The 27,483-nt window shown below is 41.6% G+C and overlaps 1 protein-coding gene across 1 annotated transcript in view; it reads right to left on the bottom strand.

Annotated features, from left to right (window-relative positions):
- The window catches only part of LOC135377812 (short transient receptor potential channel 4-associated protein-like), a 36,215-nt gene extending 8,935 nt beyond the window's left edge, over nucleotides 1-27,280 (bottom strand). Inside the window, exons 1-21 of the mRNA XM_064610500.1 lie at nucleotides 27,134-27,280; nucleotides 24,885-25,034; nucleotides 23,696-23,818; nucleotides 16,179-16,239; nucleotides 16,008-16,075; nucleotides 15,748-15,901; nucleotides 15,478-15,588; nucleotides 15,339-15,401; nucleotides 15,204-15,266; nucleotides 14,787-14,900; nucleotides 12,037-12,170; nucleotides 11,899-11,978; nucleotides 11,174-11,228; nucleotides 8,747-8,805; nucleotides 8,581-8,633; nucleotides 8,437-8,464; nucleotides 8,246-8,338; nucleotides 3,569-3,659; nucleotides 2,651-2,791; nucleotides 510-624; nucleotides 58-167 (exon numbers count right to left, since the gene is read on the bottom strand). Coding sequence (XP_064466570.1) covers nucleotides 58-167; nucleotides 510-624; nucleotides 2,651-2,791; nucleotides 3,569-3,659; nucleotides 8,246-8,338; nucleotides 8,437-8,464; nucleotides 8,581-8,633; nucleotides 8,747-8,805; nucleotides 11,174-11,228; nucleotides 11,899-11,978; nucleotides 12,037-12,170; nucleotides 14,787-14,900; nucleotides 15,204-15,266; nucleotides 15,339-15,401; nucleotides 15,478-15,588; nucleotides 15,748-15,901; nucleotides 16,008-16,075; nucleotides 16,179-16,239; nucleotides 23,696-23,818 — 1,716 coding nt within the window. The 5' untranslated portion in view covers nucleotides 24,885-25,034; nucleotides 27,134-27,280. The remainder of the gene's footprint in view (nucleotides 1-57; nucleotides 168-509; nucleotides 625-2,650; nucleotides 2,792-3,568; nucleotides 3,660-8,245; nucleotides 8,339-8,436; nucleotides 8,465-8,580; nucleotides 8,634-8,746; nucleotides 8,806-11,173; nucleotides 11,229-11,898; nucleotides 11,979-12,036; nucleotides 12,171-14,786; nucleotides 14,901-15,203; nucleotides 15,267-15,338; nucleotides 15,402-15,477; nucleotides 15,589-15,747; nucleotides 15,902-16,007; nucleotides 16,076-16,178; nucleotides 16,240-23,695; nucleotides 23,819-24,884; nucleotides 25,035-27,133) is intronic.
- Nucleotides 27,281-27,483: the final 203 nt, after the last annotated feature.

The following is a 27,483-nucleotide window of genomic DNA, read 5'->3' as shown; positions in this document are numbered from 1 at the left end:
TGACACATGGAAACCCACACCTTTTTCTGCACCCTGTACATATATTAACCGTCTTACCTGAGTTAGATTGGAGATGTTCACCAGTGAGATCAATTTCTTCAGATAACGTACTCTGGTCCTTTGTTCTCCAATGTGGCTCAAGACATAACTTCTTCTTTCTGCATAATCTAGAAATATGACATCAGTATCAGTCAGGAGAAGGCAATTTTGATGCCACATAATATGATGTGGCTACACAGAGTGTTGTATGATAGGGTGAGCTCTGCCCATAGCTGGTTCCCGAAAGCACAGGGGCAGCTTTTGTAGCAGAGAACCACTGTGATATCATGACAGTGCAAATGTTAGGATTGCTGAGAGAGACATAATCTTCATAATCTTTAGACTATCCCTTTATATCTGTTTCAGCAGTTTTGTTTCAAAAACTGCCCACCATAATTTCATGCTAAATAGATGCAAAAGTGCTGCACTCAGTGAAAAGACAGACTAAAGAAAAGACTTAGTGAACATACCTCTAATTTCATCATCCTTTGAAGCAACTAGATGTTCTTGAGATAGTACCAGGCTACGCACAAACATGTTGGAGTCAACCAAGTGGCAGTTCATCAGCTGGATTAGTTTTTTCTGCTGTATATGCAAGAGGAAAATTTACATTAGCGGTTCATGCAATAAGAGAGAAAGTGGGTTCTCAAAATTCATGTACAGTCACGCAAATATGCAGATGCATATACAGAACACTTGTTATACAGTCAAACTCCTTTACAACGAAACTCAGGGGACAGCAAAAAAAATTCGCAGTAAAGGTATTTTCGTTAAAAAGGATGTCTATTATTGGACCCATAGGCTCCAGCAGGACCGCAAAAAAAATTTGCTGTACTGGTATTTTCGTTAAAAAGGTGTTCGTTATAAAGGAGTTTGACTGTATTCTTCTTCACATTAATGAGAACCAACCTTCTACTCGTGGTTTTTCATTACCCAGATCACCCAGATCAGAACACCAAAAAGTGGTAACAATTTGCCCGAACTGGTGTCATTCTAATGTGAAGTGTGCTTCACGTGAAGGCTATCACTTGCTCTACATTTTTGGCTCCTGCTCATCTTATTTTACAGAATTGTCAACATGTGGAATCCTGTTCCCCTTTTGGAGCTTTCCAAAAATTATCACCCAAAACTGCACCACCACAAGGTTTTTGGGTTATCCAAACAGTGGAGCTCAATGTGTCAAATGGCAATACATGAAGAACTAAATACATATCACATAATTAACAACTATTAATTGAAGAGCATTTCGAGCGTTCTGTTCTCGAAGTGCTCTGTGTGTTGCCCAAGCTCAGGATTTCCCCATCACGGATCAATTACTGTAGAAGTAGAAATTTTTGCGGGGACTTCATTTTCACGAATTTCGCGATAGAACTTTTTTCGCAAAATATAGGTAGCAGGGATGAAAGTATGGGCACTGGAATTCGCGACGATATGAGCTCCACAAAGACAAATCGACTTACTTGACGACCTTTATTCTGACAAATTTGTTCTTGTCAAACATTTCTATAATTGAAACGCCACTTCAACATCAGTATTTTATTCGCACAGTATATCACTTGGCATTGCAGATACTTGCTTTCACAAAACCAGCACGTATGTCATTGTTACGGTATTGAAGTTCACAGTAAGCCTTTATAATCCAGCCGGCATGTAGAAGCCGGCTAATTGTCGTTGTTTACTGTCGGTAGTGTCATGAACCCCCGATCCCGCGATTTCCGCTTCCACACGAATTCGCGAAATTAAGGCCCCGCGAAATATTCCCGAAACACGCTCCCACACGAATTCATGAATGATTAAGACCGCAAAATTAACCACTTTTACAGTAGCTATTATCTCTTGTAAGGGATCTACACCGGTTAGACTGAAGCTCAGGAAAGTGTCTCATGCTTTGTGCATGCCCCCACTTCTCCTCGGCACATCCCTCCTGGGATGGTGTTTTGAGACATCACTGATGGAGGCAATGTGGATGTGACATGTCTTCTGCACTGTACCGAAGGGTTTTCAGCACACCTTGCTTGGCAACAGTTTGCACCACAGTGAAAGGAATCTGTGGTGGTTCCAGAGTACCAGGTGTGTACTCTTCCTCCTCAGTATCCTACATCTCTCTAAAGGCAAATCCATTATCTATTCTGCCCACATGTGGTTATGCAGTGATAGAGCAGCCCTCTCATCTCCACTCCCACCAACCATGAGGCAATAGGGATTCATAGTTGATTCTGTTGTGTGCTCAGTGTGAGTGCCAGTTCTGTGAAGAATTTGCACAGGAAATAATCACAGAGATGTGACTCGTTGATTGACCCACTTAGTTATTTGCCCATTTTTTTTTAGTTTCTAAGATAAAAAGCAGTGATGCACAATGCACAGTATTTTCCATACACATTACCACTATATCACAGAGCGTATCATTCTCTGCCCAGTTAAAGCCCAGGTGATCCGAAAGACTTCATTGTGGCACATCACAGCACACCATCTTCATCACGGCACAGAACACAGTTTTTTGGTCGACCTACAAAAGTGTTCATGTCCCAATCCAGTACCAGGAATTTCTGGTAGACCTACTTTTAAGCAAATATGGTAATTCTAGCATGATGAACGTGATGAAGTTGTTCACCTTAGCCTCCGTGCTGATGATCTTATCAAGCTGGTGAAAAGCACGGACGTTGAACTTCACCAGCTCTCCTAGCAGGTCAAAACTGCTTTGCAACACCTCCTTCTGACGTACATTGCTGTTTACCAGATTTCCAGCAACTAGCTAGAAGGATAGAGCAAAAGAAAATGCAAGCAAAAGAGTTATATGCATTAATGTCATTCACTGAAATTCACACAACTGTCTCTGTTATCAATGTGGTATCAAAGACAATGGTACTCAAGCAAAGACTTTCAAGGTATTCGCCTCCTTTTGTTATGTTGATGCAGTCATACTGCGATACCTGGGGTGAAGTCTATCGTTGTACTGCTTCATGCATTCTCAACTGCAGCTAAAACAACAGAGTACATCAACACAAATATTTTTGTCACGAGAAAGAATACTCTCATAACAGTAAGACCATGGTCTCCATTAGCAATTTCTCGGCTAATCCGAAAATTTAGAAACCCGCATCCTTCGTTTGTCTCAATTACAGGAACAACAGCAATTTTTGCAACACGAAAACATTTATACCATGTGAAATGTCAGTTTTATACTCTGTTCCTCTCAGCAGCTATCACAGAAACTTTTTCCTAACATTGACAAAGATATTGTAAAGTCAAATTAAGCAGCCATTTATGATCTCGTGTGTGTGTTCCGATAGGGTAATGGTTACATGGTTAGGGTTATGGTAATAGGGTATGGTTAATGGGATAACTTTCTTCCACCACACAAAAGATGACTTCCCCAGAGTCCACGACAAGAAGTGTCCAAGAAGTGCAACGACAAGCCTTAGCAGATAAGGGGCAGTGAGTGAGGCTATACCCCTCTTGGAAATGCCTATACGAACAGCAGTGTGAACTGTATGCACAAGTAATATTAAGCATATTTTACGTGACTAACCTGTAGCAAGCCCATTGAAAGTAAGAAGTCCTGATCTGCACTGCTGGTGCAACCTCGAAGGTAACTTTCAATAGCACGTGACAACCAAAACCTGGAAGGAAAGGTGGAGGTCATGAGCAAAATTTTGTGCTATTTTTAACCTACAATTCAGAATGAAATTGGGTACTGCCTATGCATGTGGGTGTTGTCGCATTAAAGTAAAAAGAAGTATTTAGTCAACACTGCATCAAATATCATCGACATTACGCATATGTCAAAAAATGACTGGGCATTTCACAGGTGGATACAATTCGGAAACAGTGTTATAGAGCGGCAGTTGGATTTCTTTTCAACATATCAGATACACATATCGCAGATGGTGATACTTGCTATAGCATTTCTCATCTTGCTTGATGCAGTCAAGTTTGCAGGATTAAAACAATTTGAAATAAATAAAAAAATGGGGGGGGGAGTTTACTCAGAGCAAAATTGGTTTAGAATGCAGACACCCAGTGGAATCAAAGTTTACACAAAAAACCCGGACCTTACATATAACTAGAGCCTGAAGTTTTCATGAAATATTTTTTACCCCAATTTGGGAGGTAAGAATTGGGGAAAACAATATGTGCTCTAAATTCATGCGAATTCAGGTTGGAAAACTTCCAGTATGCTAAATTCGGGGAGAAATCAGGCTCTATTACTCAAACTAACTGTACTGGTTTGGCACAAACAGTGACGTAATTGTGTTTGCTGCCAAACAAGCGACTGTGCATTGCTACAAACATTTCAGTGAGGGCAATTTGCCAGGTAAAAATCGGGGTTTCACCCTAAAGAGGCAACCTTCTATTCAGGGTGCAAATTCGGAGAAGAAACGGGTTAAACCCTAAAACTTCAGGCTCTACATATAACTCATTTTGTTGCTTCATACAGATGTGAGTTATTTGTTCACATGTCATGCCTGTATACTGCCTGACAGGTGACCACATAACAGAAGGTATATATGATAGGGTTGCCAGTAAGCTTGAAGCCTTAGCTTTCCCATACAACCACCGACGTCCCAAGGATATCCTGAAGTGATCTAGACGTCCAAAGGATATGCACAAAACGTCATTGGAAATGTCCCAGTGTTGTCTGATTAGGATGCCTTGCAAGGATGTCACTGGGATTTCAAAATTACATCCAACTCTGATGTAGATCTTGAGTAAAAATACAAGCATATTTTGTGTGTAAACTGGGTTTTTCTTCACCCTCATGATGAATGGTGCATTATTCACTCCTGGGGTGCTGACCCTCTTAAAACAAGAACATCATAAAGCAGACGTAGGTAGGATTTGAAACACTACGACTCTATTTGACTGGCGGCTACTTTGGTCACTTCTACCTTGCAATATGATATGCAGCAAGCAGAAGCGCGAAAGCAGACCGAACAATTTCTCCTCTGGAGATACACAATATATCCAAATGTCCATATTCCGAAATTGATATCCGGTGGACATCTGTGGGAGCTTCATGGAAGGACACCCCTAGTCATATTCACAGGATTTCCCGCCACGGCTGTTTCAAGAATGGTCCAAATCAGATCCTCACAGGATGTTATATGGAGCATTTATTGCAAGAGAGAGAGAAACGCAGGTCGTGTAGTACTGCGGAAAGTCGATTTCCGATGGACCAACTGAATGTCTCAAACCAAAAGCAGTAAGAAATACAGACGCTATATTCATTATGAGTTAATGCACAAACAAATTCCTCATTTCGGCGTTGTTTGTGTACACAATCGAATTAAACTTAGACACCCCACCCTTCATATTGATTCGCAGGCCAACAGGGCTCTCGGATTTGTGGAAGCTCGCGTGACAAACAATGCGTAGTATCTGTCTTTCCCATGGAATTTCTTTGAGAGCACAGGTCTCCCTTCAACTCCGCGTATTTACGTGGTGGAAGGGGCAGAAGTGAGCCTGCTCTCCTGCTTAGGGTGCGAGAATCTTTGTTAACACGGTCTGCATTGGTGAATCGTGTCTTGGAATACGACAGAATGATCGCGGAGTAGTACTGTTTGCAGTACTGCTTTATGGAAAGATTTTTCAACTTTGTGAGCTGTTTTGTCTTAGGGATCGCTCCCGGGACCAACTGGAAGACCTGCAAACTGGACTGTTGAATTATGTGGCATGCCGGCTAATGTGGGGAATAAAATTCGGGGTCCTGAAAATGTCAGTAAGCAACATCTACCAGTTGTCCACATAATGTCTATTAAATGATAGTTGTGATGCTACATGGACATCCACTGGATGTCCCAGGATGCTACTAGGAGTATCCCCAGAACGTCCCATGGACGTCATCCGGATGATAAAAGATGTCCCTGAGACATCTCTTCATCCAAACTGAAACGTCCTGTGGACGTTGAGGTCCATGGTTGGCTGGGTTGTTTTTAAACCCAGTACTCATGAACATCAATGCACTGAACCGATCTCTAAGCTAGTTCTTTGATTCCTGAGAGCAGAAGGTTTTGTCAAACATCTGAAAATACATAATGCTCGACAGCCTCTTTCAGTTCATCATCATCATCGTGAAATCAGTGTCCAAGAAGAGAAAGATAAAGACAGACTGGGACAACGAGAAAGAGAAAAAAAAATGAAGCGGAAAAGGAGACTTTTTTTTTAGAATAATTTTTGCCTCAAATGTCCCAGAGAGTGAAAGGGCAGTACACAATCCTTATCGTAAAAATTGAAAAGTTCCAATGACTTTCCTGCAGGCACAGTGTTGAAATGTTGGGATGGTGGAGAATCGTGATGTTCCCATTCAACAGTTTCTCAGTTGACCTTGAGGTCCTCGCAATAATTGAAATAAGGCAATAAGTTAGGCACCTTGAGGTTGTGTTGTGTTCATTCGTATGTGTCCTAGCCTCAGAACAGTTAATTTCCATCGTGTCCCAGTGATAATTCACGTTCTAACCCTCATCACCATAGACTACTAAAAGGGGTGCTTGAGAGCATTAATCCAACCATTACAGGCATTTCATTACAACCTTCAACTCCATTTCTCTTCATTACAGGTGTCAGCATTTTCGGTACCCAATGCGAAGAGGTCTTTCACATTTCCAAATGTTAGCACAACATGATGTCTGGGGACCCAATACTAATACCCAGACCTGTATCAACCTCAAGAACAACCTGGGTTATTGTAGGGAAACCGTGGTAGGGAATATCAGATTCCCTACCACGCTAGAACAATGCTGCCTACCCTTTGACAGCTGCACATGGAAGTACAGATTCTCCACACACATTTTTCATGCATTTACAAACACTAGCCAGTGCTGAACTTCCTTTAGCCAAAAATTCAATCACCGTATGACGCTTGATGCTGTTATCTGCCTCAGACAATGCCACGAAATCAAGACAGTGTGACACAAACTTCAGGTTTCAGGTTCAGATGATATCAGGTTTATGTGACTCTTATTTATGAATATGGAAGGATGATGCAATATGTATGTGACATAGTATTGCCAGTGTACTCCACATACCTAGGCACATAACTTAATGGAAGCTCCTCATACTCTATCAACCATCCCCTTAACAATGTAACAGTGTTATTGTTTTTTACCTCTTCATTTTGTCCAACATCTCTATTTGTCCAGTGTATCTTGTGTGTGTGGTCATTCAGTATGCCTGATATAATGAAGTCTGTGGTGAGGATTGTTTTTCCTAGTAACAATACTCTCACTGTTTTTGTTCATTACTCTCACATCACATCACGCAGCCGGATTGGAATTGGAACTCAAATCGCTGGCGATACTGATATCCCATTCATCAACTTGCAGCTTAATTTTTTTTTTCTTCATGGTTCTTTCTTAAGTCACTAGTCTTAAGGTGCATGGATCCCCCAGCTTTCTATCATTTGAAAGAACATAAATCAGTGCTGGTCCTGATAATACAAGGCAGTCAGAAAATAACCGGACAAGTATTACCTATACGTTCACTACGAAAGAGGTGGTTCATGTAGATCGTTGGGAGAGAGTGTGCGGCCAACTAGTGAATATTGTGGTAGTCAGATTGGTGCCTGCCGCTGAGAAGGTCATTGCGTGCTGTACCAAAGTTGAACTGTGTGCAGTGGTGCGATTTTTAGTGGTGCAGAAGGCTTAAAACTCACTGAGATTCATCGGGGGATGTTAATGATTTGTGATGAGAACCGTATGTCACGAAGCCAGTGTATGAGTTGTAGTAAAATTCCAAAACTCCATCATGCGCCTTGAAGACGCTCCCTGGCCTAACCATACTGCTAGTGTCATGAATCCTTACACAGTTCCAAGTTACTGAAAATTCATGCTGGAGAATCGATGTGCTACCATCAATGAGGTGGCTGTAGCAATGAACATGATTCACAGATCAGCTCATCGACAGCAACACAGATTCTCCTGGACCAGGTCCTCAACGGATTGAACTGTGTCAGTACTCACGACACTAGCAGTACACCCAGGCGAGGAAGAATCTTCAAGGCACGTGATGCCATTTTTGAATTTTACTTCCCACTTGTCCACTTGGCTTCATAGCAAACTTGAACACTAAACACATTCAAACACGTAGACACTCTTCCAGTTATTTTCTCACTGTGCCTTGTAATTGTTTGCCCCATCTTCTCTGCATTTCTTTACTCCCCATCCCATATTTTTGGCACTTGAGGAGACAAAAGACTATAATTACACACCGAAAAGTAGAGCTTCCAGCTTCCTTTTTCAGTACCTCCACAATTTTTGTCAACAGGCCTTTGCTACCAGTGCACATCAGACTTCGTTCTAGACTGCATAAGGTAAAGACAAGAGATAAATGTGCAATAGATGTATACACTCTGTGTTAGTGCATATAGAGAAATATTCTTAACCTGAAAGGGTGCATTACCTTTGGGTAGCTGTAGTCTTTGGATCTTCTAAAAACACAATGAACACATTATTGGAAATGCACATGCTAGTAAGAATATTAAGTATGTTGTCCTAGGCAACAATAGTTTTATACAGCACAGAAAACACACTTCCTAGAACTCACCATTGCGTTTGAGTGCACTGTACTCACTCCACGATAGCATCACATGCTTATACCTGGAAACGTCAATTCCACGTTATGAAAGGTCATACAACAAAACATTTTGAATATTCATACTTAGGCGTTCTTAGACAAAGCAAAAGTTTCTTGAACAAAGAGTGCTACTTACTCTGCATGCTCGCAGAAGCTGTGCACAAGCCGCAATACCTGAATCTTCAGTGCCACTTCCTATCAGAAAAGTATGCTTCATTTCATTTCACTGTAAGCACAGTAAAGTACATGTGCCAAGCATGTACATGCACACAATATACATATTTAATGATCAAGTAACTTGGTACCACTTCTCATTGTTGCGTGATGCACTAAAAAAAATATGGATACAGTTGTATACACATTTTATTGATTCTGAAGATTTTGTGACTCCACAGGCTTCCACGCCAGATCTCACTTGCAAGAGATACAGATCACTTGCCAGATCACTTGCAATGGTTATACAGAGTACAGCACCACTCACAAGAAAGCTATAGCCAACATTTGCATATACCAAACTGACATAATGTGTTCGCAAAGTTAGCAGTAATTGGGTTTAACTGTAACCCTCTAAAGATTCGCTGCGGACTTCGAACATGTAAGAGGGGTGTGTTTAGTCTGTTGGCAAATCTAAGAACCGCTTGACTTTGAATTATCACATTTAGAAAAAATCAAGGGAAGTGGCCCCATCCCAGACTACATGTGCTCATCTGCCTCTGTTTTATTTATCTTTTAACATGATGAGACTGGCAGTCTGGTCTACTTGCTGTCCTAACAACCAACCTTGGATGTAAAGGATGGAATCAGGAATGGCATGACCAGTGAGTTCTAGGTGTTTTATTGGAACTTTGCTCGCTTGTCTTGTGTGTTTTGTACGCACCCCTTTGGTGTCTCCAGAAGCGCTCAGAATTGGCTCTGATGGAGTCAACTTCCATTGCTTCCAGCACAGACACCTTTGTTCGTGTCATAGACAGACTGTTGTTGGCAAAGTAAAATGCTGACCCAAAGAGAGACTTTCACGCAGTACCATTACACACGCTTAACACTGTACAATGAATTAATTGTCAGTTTATCACAGCAGATCTTTAGCTTCCAAATGACCCTTCAATGATGTGTATAGCACACTTGGCTGCCGTGCTATGACTGTAGGAATATTACACCACACGCTGGAGTCAACACAAGATTTTCTTCAGTTTCACCTTGAATTGACCGCCGCTAATCTGTTACACAATTTTGTTAAACACCAATCTCCAATAGAATCCTACGTTAAAAGAATAAACAAAATGGGGAGCGCTTAGATTCACAACAATGCGGTCATTAAAGCCAATAACAGCTCTCAGTAAAAGAAAGCCTAAAACGCAATATATGTTCCCCTGTACTAACAGCATTCCTTGCCAGGGTGAACACAGCATAACCCGAACTATATCCCGAACATGTGAAGGAAACATACTTCTGGCAACATTAGACGTCACCATTCCACAAGTCGGCTTCACCTAACGCCTGCGTGCTTTAGGTGAAGCTCGTTTTACGGCATTGCCGCATGACTCGCGGCTGGACACCACGTCTTCGCGAATTTCGGCAGCGTTGGCCAAAACAAAAACGCAAAAGCGCTACGACAGGCCTCATTCACTCAGAGCAATGAAAAATGAACAGTAACTGCCTATTTTCTAGCCTCAATTTTTATATTTGGTTTAATTCTTTTCATACGAATTTCTGATGATACAAATATTTTCCAGCGTCCTAAGAGATTCGTATGATAGAGATTCTACTGACGATGAAGATTCGACGCTATGACAGTTCCTGCATATGAGATGAAGTGAACGGACCACACAAGTCCCCAATAGGAAGCGAAACTTGTGGGGCATGATCGCAGCGATTGCCCATTACAAAAGACACTCCCCAGTTGATTACCTGATGTGGAAGGGGACGTGCTCTCCTTTTAACCTGTTTCCCTCCTTATTCTAGGTCCAGTTAAAGTGGGTCATAGGGAAGAAAGGACTAATATGCAGTTCCTTGACCTTCACATTGCATCATGTGCACGTGGTGAGCTGGCGACTGTTCGGGACGCTCGCTGGCTGGGCAAACCGAGTCCGAAATATCAAGCGACGGGGCTGTACAGTATCCAAAATTTTGGACGTTGTTATACATTAACTCTATGGGGACCGTGGCCGTTCCGTGAACGCATCCGAATAATCGAGCATGTCCGAAAAACCGGTCGGCGACTGCCGTAGGCAACACCTATGCCCGTGAAGTGCATGTGAAGCAGACACAAGAAAAGAATTTAACACCTCTGACTGGTTTACAGGTCATTCATATTTTTGCCGTACAAAAAGGTCATTCAGTAAGATGTTGCGTTTATGCTCCTAGACAACATAGCACCTGCAAAAAATGGTAATGAATCGTCACACAAATGACTACTGGACAGCAAAGTTTGAGGTGATCTTGATGCTGCCTTTTTGTAACCTGATGAAAATGTCCAACAATTGCTATATTCACCCTGTAGACCTCCAACAGATGCAATTCATGAGCATGCAAGCACTGACTTATTAATCCATACTCAGCTTACCGGACTGCATTCACAGTTGATATTGTGCCCAGGAAGCCTTCCTCTGTCCCTGTTACTGCAATGCAAGCAAAACATGGAACAAGAAACAAAAGCTCATTAATTCAGACATGAAAACACCCTTCTTCCCTCAGACAGACATAAAAACAACACGCCTGAAAGTGAAATTACCAGAAAGATGGCTTCTTAACTGCACTAGATGTATTCGACCAGCACTTTCAAGCTCTTACTGAGTACTGAATTCAGTAGCGATTATTCAATAAGCAATTATGAGAAAACTCCCATCTCTAGAAACCAAGGTAGCAAAAAGTGCAGTTGGAACGAGATGATGATGAAACATGCAGCAGCACTAACCACTACACACCTCACTGCCACCTACAAGTCCTGTGAAGGAACTATTCTTCAAAGTAAAGGAATTGATACCAGTACACCTAACGATTGTAAACAGCTTGCATACAAAGTTTGCAGTTCACCCCATTCCAGGAAGCACAACTAGGGTTGGACTGCCATTATTTTATGGGACTCTGCTAACTTAGTGAGAAAAACTCTAGTGGTGGTGGTGTCTATGTACCATAATGGTTTAAATATTGGTAACTTGAGTGGTCTCATGACTGGTCTTTTGCTTTTGCACATTTCTCCTAGCTTGGCTTCCATCCTCTCTCCTTACAATTTCCATACAAGAAACAGGTGATTTACATAGTAACAGATATAACAATTTGGATACTTACGTGCTATATTTCCAGACGAAATGATCAAAAAGATCTGAAAGTTGTGGAATCAGACGAAGCATTGCAAGAGCTCTCTGTACCTGAAAGCACATATGTTGTTTAGTGAACAACCAGAACACTGAGAATAGCTATGCTAACTTCTTTTCTTCTTTTTCCAACCAAGAGAAGACCCAAGACATAAACAGCTTCTGCACGAAACGCCATCTCTGCTTGAATTTTGAGTGCTGTCTCGTGCTGAAACTGCACTGTACTTTGATTCCATTGCGATATCCCTGCACGAAAAACTCCAGTTGATTAGGTTAGCATAGCACACACACAAAAAGAACATGAAGTTTTATCCAAGTAATGCATGCATAAGTGAAGGGAATATAACCCAGTAAACCATCTACATCCCAGCGAGGTCCATGTAACATCTTGAGCGTGACATTCGGATATCCCAGGGAGGTTCGCACAGAGCCTATAGACGTCTTTTGTACGTGCAATAGATGGTCATTTGTCCCACTTTTTCTATATCCACGGGACGTCCCACTAACTCAACTAATGAACATTCGGACATTCAGAGGATATTGGCGCCACCAATTGCGATCCGTGCGCACGAACACATATTTTGCAACATTTTGCGAGAGTTTTTGGTGGTGGTGGGGAGTGTCGGCACCATTAACGTACCCGTAACTATGGAGAGTGGCCACCACATAACTATTTCGTTCCCTGTTTCCCCTCTGTGCCCGTTTCTGGTATTTCCCATAACGGACACAGAGCGCGGCGGTTTAAATAAAGCAAACAAAGAAATGGAAAAGCTCACAGTCCAAAAAGCTTCGAAAGGTACTAGCATTCCCTTTCCAAGAGAAAACAAATACTATATATTGCTTGTCGCGCGAACTCCCGCGAATTCGAGGGTACTGTTCGCCTCCGAAACAAAACGGTGGGTGAGCTGTCTAAGTATAACTCGATTATATGCACAAAAACAACAGTCATGTGAGGAGTTGCGTGGTGTATTAACTCAGCAACAAGGTAATGCCTGTGTTTCTTACTCCTCTTGGTCTGAGACACTCAGTAGGTTCATCGAAAGTCAAATTTGAGAGTGCCACAGAATTCCGCATCTCTGCCTCTTTTGCAATAAGTGCTCAATGTAACATAGACAGTCAGTTTTGGAAGGAGCAAAATCCTGCAATCTTGCACAGGACTGCCCTTTGTATCGGAGAAACGTCATTCAGCCCCTGTTTGCACGTACTTTTTGGTTCGTGATGCGATCACCTCAGAATATCCAAATCTCGAAGTACCCAAGATATTCGCTTTGGGACGTACAGGGGATGTACGTCCCAAATTATTGGATCCAAAGAATTGGATATCCCCAACAACTAAAATATTTTGAGGTGACAGACTGGACGTCCATGTGACGTCCATGAAACATAGCTACAGTTGTGACATCTGCGACATAGTTTCAATCCAATCACGAATATCCCTGGGACGTACATAGGATGCCTCGACGTCTTGGACGTCTGCGACACATTTTGGACGTCTCCAGGATATTCGTGGTTTACTAGGAATTAATGGTTATATTGAAATTCAAATTAAATTCCTGAGGGCTGGCATTCAGACACTGTCCTCAAAACATCACAGAAGACTTTAACCAGTTCTAACTAAATTCTGAAAGAATAGCTACAGAGAACTTTTCAGTAAAAAAAGTTTTCCTAAAGACAACCAAGTGGTTCGTACTAGGTACACAAAGAATACTGGCCCTACACTTGCAGTAGGCACATTATTACAAAGGTAGCTGTGTGCTCACAAACACAAGATCACAGACAATGTCAGTTGAAAATATGACAATCAGTAATGTCCAAAACAATTTTGGAAGGTCAATGCAATCTCATGGTGTGTGGATGTCCATCGTATATTGATTTGCTGTTCTTTAAGCTTCACGGCGTTCTTACATGTAGGACAAAGATAAAGTCATAAGGATATTGCTATAAACTTGGGAGCAAAATATAGGATTCATAGTGCATGCCCGTATGACAACACACACAATGGGGTCAAATATGTATCCAACCCACCACATCAGACAAAGCATGCAGAAGTAAACAAATTAGCATAGGTGTGATTGACACGCACTTAACACATTAACCACCACAATCAATACAAAGTAAGGACAGCACAAATGAGGCCAATGAGTAAATATAATACCACCTTTTCTCGCATAATGAACACACCCTTTACAGAGCTAGGTTTTGGGGGGGAAAGACAGCGTGTTAGTTACCCAAGCAAAAATTGTAAATATAGCAAATAAGTAATTTTTTTTGTGATTTGGGTGTCATAAAGACAAACATTTGATAAGATGTGCATCACTAGTTGCACTAACTGCCCTCAGGATGTTTCTCTTATGAGTCTACCACCTGTGAGTGATGCTTTCTCTCTCTCTCTCTCTTTTTTTTTTTTCAGATCCTTCTGCTTTATGGAGTGTTTTCCAAACACAAAAACTACAACTAAAGAACTACACGAAAACAACGACAGCAATGAAAAAGCCAGCAAGTGTGAATCACAGTATGCTGCAATCAGCAGTGTGGCCATTAAGTGTAGGTTTGAGTTCCTCTGCTGATGCTCACTGACTTTTTTGTTGATGCATTTCTTTAACTGATCCTTGTACTGGATATAAGTGTTGTGTTTGTTAATTTGTGTGACACTAGCCTCGGTTCATTTCTGTCCACATAAATTCATAGTTCAGTCAGCACAATTACACCTTATTTTGCATACACATGGCATGTCTGCAGAGGCATAATGTTACTTACATGGCTCTAGATACTTCACAGCGATTGGTGTAAAATGCAATGATGTCCTACAGTGGGTTCCCTGGACCAATGGGTTTCTCCTTAAGATAGATGGATGACACTCACCTCCAACGAAATCTGACTGTTGTTCAGCCCCTTCTGCATCAGCAGTGACTTGAGTGTCAATCCACTGCATCCAGTGGTTCATCTCCCCCGCAATTGCAGGAAATCGTGGAGTATCTGAGAAATGAACAGCCCGTAAATAGGGTAGACCACAGAAAGCAAAAAACATATATGCTCCTTTGTACATGTAGATTATTTTTCATGCATGAAAGCAATTTTTTCGTGGTTTATTTCAGCAGTTTTGCAAATCACCCCTAAAAATAGAAAGTGTATTACCTCAACTGCTCATTCCATAATCAATAATAACAACAATAGCAAAAATAAATTTATTATTACTATTATCTTATTTCATGTCCCAAAGCTAGTATTTCAATACTAATATTAGTGAAAAGAAGTGCAAGGAAACACAAGTATGCTTACATGGTTTGGCACAAGCAATTTGAACAAGTTTTTTCAAAATTCCAGGCACATTTAAGATGACTTCTGCAGAACAGAATGCATAACAATAAGAACAGAGCATGTAAATGACCTCTGGACCACATTTGATACTCGTACCTTGATTTATGTCTCGTACACAGGAGAAATTGTCCCTGTTCTTTTCCTTACATTGTGCATAGACTGAAATGAAGATAGAGAATTCAAATAAGCTAACCAGTAACGGGGCATCAGAAAACTGTATGACAAGAAAACTTACGTGAGGTCTTGTGTTCATACATGTCCAGGTCTGACAGACTGATGGCGAGAATCTTGCAGAGATTTGCCAACTGAATGTTGTCTAACCGCGCAATGAGGTTCGTGATGTTGGCTGTATCGATACCAAACAAAATGGAGCGCTTTTAACATTCAACATGTTTGTAAACACTGGCATAGTAACAGCAGTGCGCTTTGAGTTGGAAAGACGACTGAGCTGGCAACTGCAATTCAGAATGCCTTATGATGTTGATTCAAAGGAAAAAAGACATACGTATTGTAGTGAGGTTCAACACTTCATGCCTTGATAGTAACAAGCACTCAATGAGGTCACAGGCTACAACACAGGTTTCCGTGTACTGCAGAAGTGACAAAATGCCGTGGAAAAGTTGTTCTTTGGAAGCAAGCTCCTTGGCAATGTTACCATCCTAGACAGAGAGTGTACCAACAATTAGCACCCAGACTTTCAGCACTAGAAATTACATACTGCACATGAAGTATGAAGTTAAGGTTCAATTATTACAAACTACTAACCTCAACACAAAGCCTGAAGAGAACTTCAATGCAGCAACTTTGTAGTACAAGGGCTTGGCTGCGTTCCACTAGTGAAATAAACATTGTGATAAAAAATATGAATGAAACATTACAGATACTACAGCGACACTGCAAAAGAGGAGCATGCATAGATGAAGTGACTGAATTTACCTTGACATGCTGCCGTTTCCAGTGGAAGCGCTGCAGGTTGCATAATTATACGTTCTAACATCTGAAACCGCAAAGAAGGAAAATTAACAAAGTAATGGCCTGAAACATGTGTCCTGCCACGTGTACCCAATGCATCTGTAGAATACCTAACACATCTGAAGATCCTCTAGAGTTGATAGGTGCAGTCAGTATGATGCATCCACAAACTCTGCTTACAAAATAAATAACAGAAAGAATGCTCCAGAACTAACACTGTAGGATTCTACAGTACTGTCTTTACAGCCAGAGCACCAGACTGTCCATTCTTTACACAACTAACGCTGATGAATTTTCTTCCATTACCAATGAAAGAAACAGAAACATAGCTTCAATTTCAATCACACACTGGAATAGCCATAAGTATGAATAGCCATTTCATGAACTGGCTAGAGCTGTATTTAAATTCTACGGCGATTTGTATAGATTACGTTTTGTATGCACAGAGGAAAGGGGTTTTTATAGGTTTCCCTGAAGCCCCATTGCTGTCTGAAATTCATTTGAACACCCTAGATCAGGGGACTCAAGGGACCCATGTGGCCCGCAAGCAGCTATTCTGTGGTACAGTGTGGTGCAGCCTGTGGTGCTGTGATGGGCAGTACTTGAAATACCAAGTAGTCGAGTATTACTTTAAGTACATTTCTGAGTACTTGTACTTTACTTTAAGTACATTTCCAATTGTGTACTTTGTACTGTACTTTAAGTACTTTTGTCAGTATGTTCACATCAAGTACTCAAGTACCCAACTGGAAGCAAAGACAGAAAAAAGGAAAATATTAGCAAGTTTTGTGTCTAGAAGCAGTACTTTTGAACAGTAAGGTGGAGTGCTTTTTCATAGCATACCGAGGGATGGAAGGAGGAATAAATCAGGAAATAAAAATATTTTCCACTAGCCCTGTAGCCCTATTTTTACTAGCCCAGCCCAGCTGAGCAGCTGTGAACAGCAATTATGCCATCTGTTACAGTTCATAGTCATGGGCAAGCACTAACAGCTGGGCTTCACAACTAGAATTTGCAAAAAAAATTCTTACATTGGCATTTAGCCAATGTCATCAACAGATTCGCAAGCAAAAATTTGCAACACACACTCTTCCTTAGTCGCGTTGTTTGCATGCACATACATTACCAGTTTTTCCCCTTCAAGATGTATCAGCTTGGCAGATTACTGCCTTAACTCAACTGCACTGTACTTGGCAAGTACTTTAGAGTATAATTCCTAGTACTTTGTACTTTACTGTAAGTATATCTAAAATGTGGTACTTTGCACTGTACTTCATGTACTACTGAAGTCAGGTATTTTGTACTTTACTTTAAGTACAATTTTGGGTACTTTGCCCATCACTGCCCGAGGGCCCTTGACCCCCAACCGATGGAAAATTAATAAAAAGAATTAGGAATGAAACCAGATTTTCAGACATTGATTTTACTCTTGGCCGGCATAGTGCTGCCCCTGTCCACGTTAGACAGCACACATGTATATGCTGCCTGAACCTGAACAAGTTACGGTCACAGCAACCTGGTACTAGTCACGTGCGCATTGGTAAACTAACACTGCAACTAATGTGAGGACTAAGACGGGTTCATCTTAATTCTCGCACTAAGTTTACAAGCTTATAGAAGCAGCAGCCTCTCCGGATGTCATCTGCAGGAAATTGGCAAGGAACAGAGATGCAGAGAAGAAAATAAATGGCGACGGAGCAGGGATGTACAAGGGCCATACTATTTTAATTTTTTAGGAGTCTTATTAAAGTTGCAAACCTGAAATAATCTAGTGTCAATAAAGTCATCATTGTCATAATTGTTTATGAAGAACTACATATTTTTCTAGAATCGACTAGCATATTTTCTGTACCTGATTTGGAAATGCAGCTTATTTATTTGTCTTGATGTGTCAAGTGGACCCTTTCAGTAATGAATTCTGCACACACCGTCCAACTCCACAATAACGCATGTTTTTGTGTACATTTTTATTTGAATGTATTTTAGGTATTTTATGGCTGCAGCCCTCCAAGATGTGGTCTAAAATCGATGTGGCCCGCAAATCGGTTTGAGTTTGAGGCCCCTGCCCTAGATTCTTCTGTGACAGGTTCCGTCATACAGCTATTGCTGTAAAAACCGAATCGGCTCATTGGCAATCTAGGAGCGGAACCTATCATGCAAGCTGTCACGTAAATTGAGTGTGGGGTTCCACAACTCTATGCAATCTTCAGTCCATTGAAACAATTCAGAAGCTATTCTTGCACGCCATTGCAAATATTCAGGGTAACAAGACGACTAAGGGACTTTTTCAACAGTGTCAAATAGTACCAGCAAGCGAATTTTTGAATATAAATGCTTGTGTACGTACGCATGACATCTATCTTAAATAATAACGATCAATTCCTGTCTCTTGTTGGTCTTATGCCCGAACAAAGTGGCTATCATAGTAGGAGAGATGCCGCATAGGCGTACCCAAGAGCTCGAAGAACTTACAGCGAACAGAGTTTGTCCATCCAACTACCGCAATTATTAAACACATTTGGCTTTTTCACTAATGCTAATGTGCCCTTAAACAAACACTTAAAATCATTGTTTTGGTGACAGCAGAGAGATGTGTGCAGATTTGTTATGTGTTCATTATATTATTATTACATTCTTATTTTGTTGCTACTGCTATTTAATAATGTCGTTAAAATTGGTATTGCTGTGTGACATTAAATTGCCATTGCACTGTCGGAGACCGGGGCCCTCTCCAAGCTACACTGGTAGCTTTTTGCTCCGGCTCCACCACACTGTGGGAACAATAAATGAACTGAATTGAACTGAAAAGTGTGCGTATGATAGAAGGCCCGGTTTCACCAATGCCATTGAACGAGTGAGTCTATGTGTGCACACTCCTCGTTTCCAAAGTGATTTGTTGTTGCAAATGTTTTCTAGTTGCTCAAAAATAAAGGGAAAGGAATCTTAACAATATTTTAAGGAGTAACATAAATGTGACCACAGTTGGACTGTAAGCTTTTGGAAAAATATGATGATGATGATAGGAGAAAAAATATCCAGATGTGAGCCCACTCACATCTGGACAAACTACTCCAGATCTAGTAGAGAGAAAAAAAAAGGAAAAAGAAACGTCTAAAAAGACAAGAGCTCTGCTATGCTCTTAACGAAGGTTATGAGCGAGTGCTGTGCACCTGACGATGAATCGTAGGCCATTAGCTCAGCACTTTCACGAAGTCTTGGAGAAATATCTTAGATGAATGGCAGCACACTTTTTCGCTTTTCTCGCAAGGAGGCATCGGAAGGGAACTCGTGGAATGAAGTCTGTGATACCTTCACTAATTTTGCATTGCAAAAATGGACTACGGAATAAAACATGCCCAGGTGAACTGACGATCTTCGTGACAGCTTGGTGCGTAAAGATTACGATATGTTTGGCGAAAAAAGGGCACAAACAGCTGACGCGAATGCGAAGAAGCCTGTAGGAGAACTACCGCGTATGCACTACAACTCACTGAAGTAGGGAATGTTGGTAGCGCCATCAGTGCTCCTGCGGCAATCATGTGAAACCAAAAAGCCGGTGCTGAAGCAGGGGTCAAGTGGTCTGGTCGCTCTCTTATTAAGTAGGTCTCGGTTTCAACACTAAACTTTTGCTAGTTGGAGTCTTGTGTTGGTGTCGTCCTTCTAGTTATGCACAGGCTCAGTCTTTTACACTATGCAGGGTGGATTTGTCAAACATTCAGGATCACAACGTCTTGTGGTCCAATGGTGGTACAACAATGTACACTTTACAGCACTAATCAGCTTTCAAGAATGGAGGGGAGCATTCTTTTGGAGGCCTGATCCCTGCCCGGATAGAATACTAATCTGGAGACATGTTGGTACGTCTGAAACGTGCACATCCCGCAAAGATTCTTGGTGCATATTACCAACCTCCCCAGACTAACCACATGTTCATCCGAGATTTGTTTAGAATGAGATTGCCTTATTAATGAAATGCTTCCTCTGTCTTCCTGTCCTCAGGTACTTCAACTACCTTCACTTTGATTGGACATTAGGTTCACCACCCATTACTAACATTACTAACACTGATAACAAACTTTGTTGCTCCATCCCACTCTGGACGAAATGCTAATGATCAATCTACTATTAGTTCATTCTTTTGTACCTGCACCAGCATGCCAATGAATAGCTAATGTCCTGACTGGGTGCTGCGCAGTCTGGACTTATGCTCTCTGAGCCTGGTATTTACACATCATCTACCCTCTCTAATATACCATTGCCCACATCTCAGTGGCAATTCATAGATGACATTTTCTTTGCTCTCTGTGAATTTTCAAGGCACACTTCTTGATCGTCTGTCACATGTACAACTGATTACACATAATCGGTAGCACACTTGACCGGCATCCAAGAAATGTGGGTTCTTTCTTCTCAAGAAGCGACTCCCGGCCTTTTTGGCAACAGCCATATTTAAATCCTTCAATGTTCCATGCGACAGCACATTAGGCAGGTGATCGCTTAGTGATCTAAAGGAGATTTTCAAGTTTGTTAAGTGATATCCTCCACCTAACTACAGACCAGTCTCACCAACAGGTACCCCCGTCAAAACTCATGGAGCAAATTGTTTATAAACAAGTAACACAAGATTTAGATGATAATGATTTTTTTTACAGTAATGTTTTTATATTTATTTTTCTTAGAATACAAGGAAGAAATAAACTTTTGCAGCTTTGCAACTTTTTACAACACATTTGAGATTATTTCCCCAAACATCATCCCACAACTTAAAGGAGCATTAAAGGAGTACAGAGGGCCATCAAAAAAAAAATTTCAGATTGAGACGTCTGATGAAAGTGTGTGTCATTATACCGAATAGCGCGAAAGGTTTTGACATGTGCAATTTGTTTCCCAGAAAAAAACTCACATAAACATGGCTCAGCGCGTTCACCCTTAACTCGCCACTCCAGCTATAACAAGGATGAGGAGGTAGGATGCCATGTCACCGATGACGTTATAAGGAGAACTCGTTCTGGTTCGCCGGTCAGTGGGGGTCAGCACCTTGTCCCTTTGCCGCCGTAAACCAGTTTTGCCAGTTCTCCCGGAGAATTGAGGATAGAAGGAGCGGCCGAATCATTACCGAGCCAGGAGAAAGGCCTTTTCAGAACCCTGAACAGCTGAGTAGCCGGCGACAGAGGAGTAGCATACAACATTTCTCTAGACCAATCAGCGAGCACTCTCCTTATAGCGTCAGCGCGAGGTTCCAGGCAGATCACAGGCTGGTACTGCTCTTCACCGCCGTTGCGCACGGTTGCTTTTTGCGGCGTACATTAAATTCAATTTCTGCGATAATTATGACGCCGTGGTGTGAATTACTTCTCATGGCGCATCTTACTGGCCTACTTAACAGTTTTATAGGAAGAAAACATCATGTTAAAAATGACTTCTGTGCTACTTTAAAGTGGTATCTAACATGGGCAAAAACTGCTGTCATCTTGTAAAGCTGTATGTGACAAGCATTCCCACAAAATATTTTTGTCCAAAGTTGTTTCACCGCGGCGCAATTAATTTGCAAAATTGCCTACCCACTCTCTCAAATCACCCACTCTAGTATGACGTTTGTGGTAGAGAGCCTCCTCATTCGTTGGTAGGAAAAACCGTCTGCTACAAACATTGCGAGCTGTTTCTTGTTGACTTCTATTCTCTATATGATTTATATCACGTTTTCTAAAAAAACAAAGCATATAAGCACCCTGACAAAATAAGGTAATATATAATAAGAGTAATATATCCGTGGCTTCTGTGCAATCTCAGAACTCACAGTAGCAGAAAGCAAGCAATGACGTCGGTGTTGTGGCGCCCCCTGTTAGCCACTGAACCAACTGTGCGGTGAAAACTGTCAGAGAGGCTGCATGCTGTCGGGAAGCACTGGGGTATTGCTGTACAACACACAGTTAATTTCGGGCTGCACCACTCTTTCTTCAGGTGGTGTCACCGGTCCCAAAAAATCGAGGTCGTATCGTGTCGACAGCCTTCAAATCCTCCGTTTCGGACGTCACGTAGCCAGAGAACGCCTGGCGTCTCCGAAGCGGTAGCAGACGCTCCGGCCTGCGCGGTGTTGTTCACCTCGATCATGTGATCTCAGATCCAATGAGTAGCGTCCCTACCACTCGCGTCACATAGTGACGCGCGTGGCGGCGCTCATCACGTGGCTATCCTAAAGGCGAAGGGGGGTGTTTCGCACACTGGGGATTTGGTGGGCTATTGCAGGCGCCCCAATTTCGCTACGTTTGCACTAACTGTGGGAAAACTGTTTTCGGCCGCCTAACATTCCATACCGACCAAAAACAGAAATAAAGTTGTGTGCCTCTAGACTGCTCCTTTAAGGACACATAACATATGTGTGTCAATTACCTAAGACAGCAAACAGGCCCTACACAATACTTCTTTGAGCTCAGAAATGTGCAGGTAATGATGTAATGGCCTCAGTCATCAGTCCTTTTCTCAATTTTTATAAATGAACTCCCTCACGGCATCTCTTCCACGGTCAGATTATTTGCAGATGATTGTGTTATATATCGATGCATAACCTGTCTCAGAGATCAACAGGATCTACAGCATGACCTATGCCTATTAAGCGACTGGTGTAAACAGTGGTTAATGCCTTTGAATTTACAGAAATGTTGTCATGTTGCTTTTTTTCGCCACAGAGATAGTTCTTCATATCAGTATTTTATCGGTGACATACCAATTTTTTGTTCTGGTAGTTACAAATACCTAGGCGTTGTATTCTCGTCCAATTTATTACGGAATCATCATATTCAAAAAATAATTGTCGATGCCACTCACACTCTGAATTTCCTGAGGCGCACGCTTAAGCAAGCTCGGTCTCATCTGAAGTGCCTAGCATACACATCACTCATGCGACTAAAACTTGAGTATGCATCGTCAATCTGGGACCCTAACCAGCTCCAAGAATCTTGAGGACATTCAAAACTGTGCATCATGTTTCATTGAGTCAGACTATTCCAAAGACTCAAGTATAACACTAATAAAGTGTAATCTTGGACTACCCAAGCTGAATCTCTGTTGTAATGTGAAACGCATCTGTCTCTTTCACAGAATCATCACATCCCAAGTATTAAAGGGAGATACATTAGTCTTCTACATCTGTTCCATGCCTTGACCATTCTTTCAAATGCAAGCGCTTTCACTGCAACACTAACCTACTTTTGAAATATTTCTTTCCACTAGCTACAATAGAATGGAATGGTCTTCCACATAAAATAAGAACATCAATCTGAATCATTCTGTAAAACCCTGTCCCATCATTATGGAATTTAATCATCTGGAATCAACTTGTCAGGAATTGTATATTTTTGCGCTCACACTGTTGTATCTGACATACTACCTTGTATAGTCTTGTATACCATGACCTGCCTACTTCACCCCCATGTAACGCCCTCCGGGCCTATGGGGGTATAAATAAATGATTAAATATTTACCTCTATGCCACCAAGGGCTAAAAAGGCTCTGATCCATTTGACTGACGAGTGTGTTTCACTGGCAACTTCTGCATCAAGTTCTGACGACAAGTGAGAAAGGGGCTGGAACTTCTGCTGTAGCATCTACGTACACAAATCAGACAGATATAAAAGCCTTGCATGGAGCAATTTTAATGTGTAGACATGGTAAGATAGCAAATAAATGTGATGACAGAAAAATGAACAGAAGAAATTGTGTTCTACTTGCTCTAGAACATTTGAAAGTATCCCTGCACATTACAGGAAAGCTGTGTAAAACTACATGTCATATTACCAAGTCCTGTCCAAAACCTTTTAGCTTCATCCAAAGAGTTTTTCATCCCTTCTCTAGTCCAACAAGTGACAGAAACATGCATGCCTAATGGTGCCATAGCAGCTGAAGCAGTGCAGCTTGCAACACACTTGTCTGAATCTTTCTGCACTCAAAAAGTGTCCACAACATCATGCACGAACAGCGCGAGATACAAGGCAAAGTTGGGCATCCCCAGGTTGCCATATTCACTGTACTCTTTCATGCCCGTCCTCCGCCCTGTGATGCCCTGCCAAAAATGGCCACACGTCACTTTGACATCACACCCTATCAACCAGTCAAAATACAGGGCGATTATACATTAATTTATTGCAATATTGGGAAGAGAAGTAAATTCCAAACATCTTTCCACATTAAACCCCAAAGATAGCAAGATCAGACTGTACCAAAAGTCCACAACATTCATGTACACACTATGTTTTCAGCACTTTGCTTTGTGAGATCACCGCGATGTTCCCACAACCAGTACACCCCATACACCACAGCTTGTCTCAAGGGGCCCGTCATTGGCAAGCAGTCTGATATGTCACCAATCTCCAGTGCCCAGAATGCAGTGTTGCTACAAGTGGCAGATTTGTTACGTAGCTGATCTCCAAAATGGAAGGAGCATTGTCTCTTGGCAAATATGCTAAATTAAAGGAACTATTTGGATAGTGTGAGTCTATTTTGTCCCCTTTAAAATTAAAGCGTTAAAAAAAGCGTTTGACATGTGTTTTTGGATTTGTCCATTGTTTTGTGCACTAGTTGCTACAGGAAAATACACTATTTTACAAAAACTTTTAGCCCTTGCCCACACACAATGTCAAATCTACAACACTAGTCTTAGCATCATTATCATACCTGAAGAACACTGATGCATTCCTTGTACAGCCTCTCGCTGGGGTTATATGAGACTGAAGCAAGATTCAAATGACGTAGATGGCAGTAAAGTATCTTTATTTCAGGCGAATCATCCTGTAGACTGAGGCTCACCAGCCACTCCTCAGGAAACTAAACAAAGAAAATTTTATTTTTTACATTTCTAGCCTACCCAGGTAAGCAAACAGAGCAGTTTTGTATAAATTCCTGTATGGAACATCAGCTACAGCATGCTGCAAGAAAGGTTACGTATGTCCACTCCAACCATAGCAAAAAAAGAAAAACAAAGCGAGTCAATCAAGCCACGGATCTTACAAGAGAGAAACTGATCTGATGACGGATCTTAGTATGCAGATTTTGCTAAATTTAGTGGCTGCAATATACGACCCATGTCCAATTCACAAAAGAGTGGGGCCATGAAGTTAAAGGGTTTTAGGGTATATTAATTCACTATAGATGTGAATGTGCACCACATGAATTATACCTCCACACAATCCCTTTGCGTGGTCACTAGCAGTCTTTTATATATATATATATATATATATATATATATATATATATATATATATATATATAGGACAAATAGGTTAATATATCAGACGGCTACGAAGTTGAATAAAAGTGAAATAATAAGACTTGGAGTACAGATTACAGGAATGTTAACAAAAACTAATTTATTTAATGGGCAATTTAACACATAGATTAAAAAAAGAATGGTCGACGTTTCGCCAGTGGCACTGTCTTCGTCAGGACAAAAGGATATATATATATATGGATAACTTAGTACAGATGGATGCAAAAGAAGATATAGACTACAAGTAATGAAGAGACTTGGGAAGCCGTATAAGCATTAAAAACAATTGCTAGTTTTATTACACAGGCACAGCGTCCTGAATTCAGGGGACCCCAGATGCCAACCGGCACCCCTTTCCATCCCCCACAGCCACCACCAATTCATGCCCGGGTCCCAAAAATTCGAGGCAGTCTGAATGACAAAAAGTGTCAAATGCTTAATTGTTTTCGTCTTGTATGGATTGAATGTATATTGCATTATTTGCATATGAATGTTTCAGTATACAGAATAATAACAAAAAACACACCACATAAGCTCTATCTCTGACTGTATCACTGCATCCCAGACTCCCGCTCTAAATCTCTTTCGCGAGACGAATTCCTTTATTACAGCGTTGTCGTCGAGCATGTCGAGTTTCTCCAGGTAGGCGTGCAAGATGCACAGATGGTTTAGCCGTCTCTGCCCCATGGACGATCTTAGGAACGTCTTTACTCTCAGCAGTAACGAGAACAATCGCTCGGTCGTTGCTGAAGTGGCTGGTACAACTAACAAGATACGGATACAACACGCCCAACCAACCGACAAAGCCTTGACTATGCTGGCAAATTAATTGATTCAGAAAAAGGGTTCATGGCGTTTTATTCGCATGCGGCACCCGAGATAACACTTTGGTGCCTGACCACCATCAGAATTTTGCGCCCCCTTCACAAATTTAGGGGGTCTACAGAAGCCCTGTAACACCCCTCCTGCCACCCCTGATGACAAGTGTATGAATTCGATAGACGACGCGACAGACTGGGAGCAGGATCACCCAAGTTACAGTTGTTATGCTTGTTTCAATGTTGTTATGCTGTATGTCTGTCACATTGATCAGACGTAGTAGGAATACCATCCGCTTGTAAGGGGAAGACGGAGGAGCTAAGAGATCTGAGGCATTTAACCACGACTGAGATGTGAATACAATTCACTGCTGGTAATGAGTGCTTCTGATTGCACTCGAACGTCTTGAATTTGATGCGACGTATTTCGCATGTTTAATAAGTAGTACAATTACTCGGTACATGTATGACTACCATACGTCGGTGTAACATGCTGCCAAAAGTAGTTAGCAGACCTAGGAAGCAGGATTGTGTACTCTACCCACATGACGACGCCACGGGACAAAAAGCAGTTGGTTAATAAGCAGTGGTGTCTCCATTTGTATGGATCTAAATCTACTGCAAATTATTAATTTAAATGGATACCTAGTAATCGCTATTGTACTACCACGAGATATCGTGGCTATAACCGTAACAACAAGTAGCTATTAACCAGGACAGTGCAGACAAAGAATGGCCTGCGGATAACCGCGGCAAGGACCGTGATCGAAACAGTGTTTCATCGGTATCTGTAGAAGAGTCGAAGTTCTTTTAGGCTTACAAGCAATGCAAAATCTTACCTGATGTATGCCTCTGAAGTGTGGTTCACATATTTCTTTGTTTAACGTAAAACACCGCGCAAATATTCTGTCGCTCAGAACGTTTGTTTCCGGACAGAAGTTTGAACCGCGACATTTCTTCACTCCTACATTACTAACAGCAAACCACAGTAAACTATAGCAAGAGGCAGACAGTTACAGAGACAAACGTAGAGCCATTTTTGCGTCACACTAACGCCGCTAAACGCCAACAGCGGAGGGTGGGCTCATTCTAGACATGCGCCTGCGCTGGATGGATGGATGGATGGTTTGGCACCCCCTGGCGGGCCTCTTGTAACGAGGGTCCAGCTCCGGCGGAGCGGACATGCAGT

The sequence above is a fragment of the Ornithodoros turicata genome, chromosome 1, assembly GCF_037126465.1.
Source record: "Ornithodoros turicata isolate Travis chromosome 1, ASM3712646v1, whole genome shotgun sequence".
In the NCBI taxonomy this organism is placed as follows: Eukaryota; Metazoa; Arthropoda; class Arachnida; order Ixodida; family Argasidae; genus Ornithodoros; species Ornithodoros turicata.
This window is presented reverse-complemented; position numbering and strand designations above follow the sequence as displayed.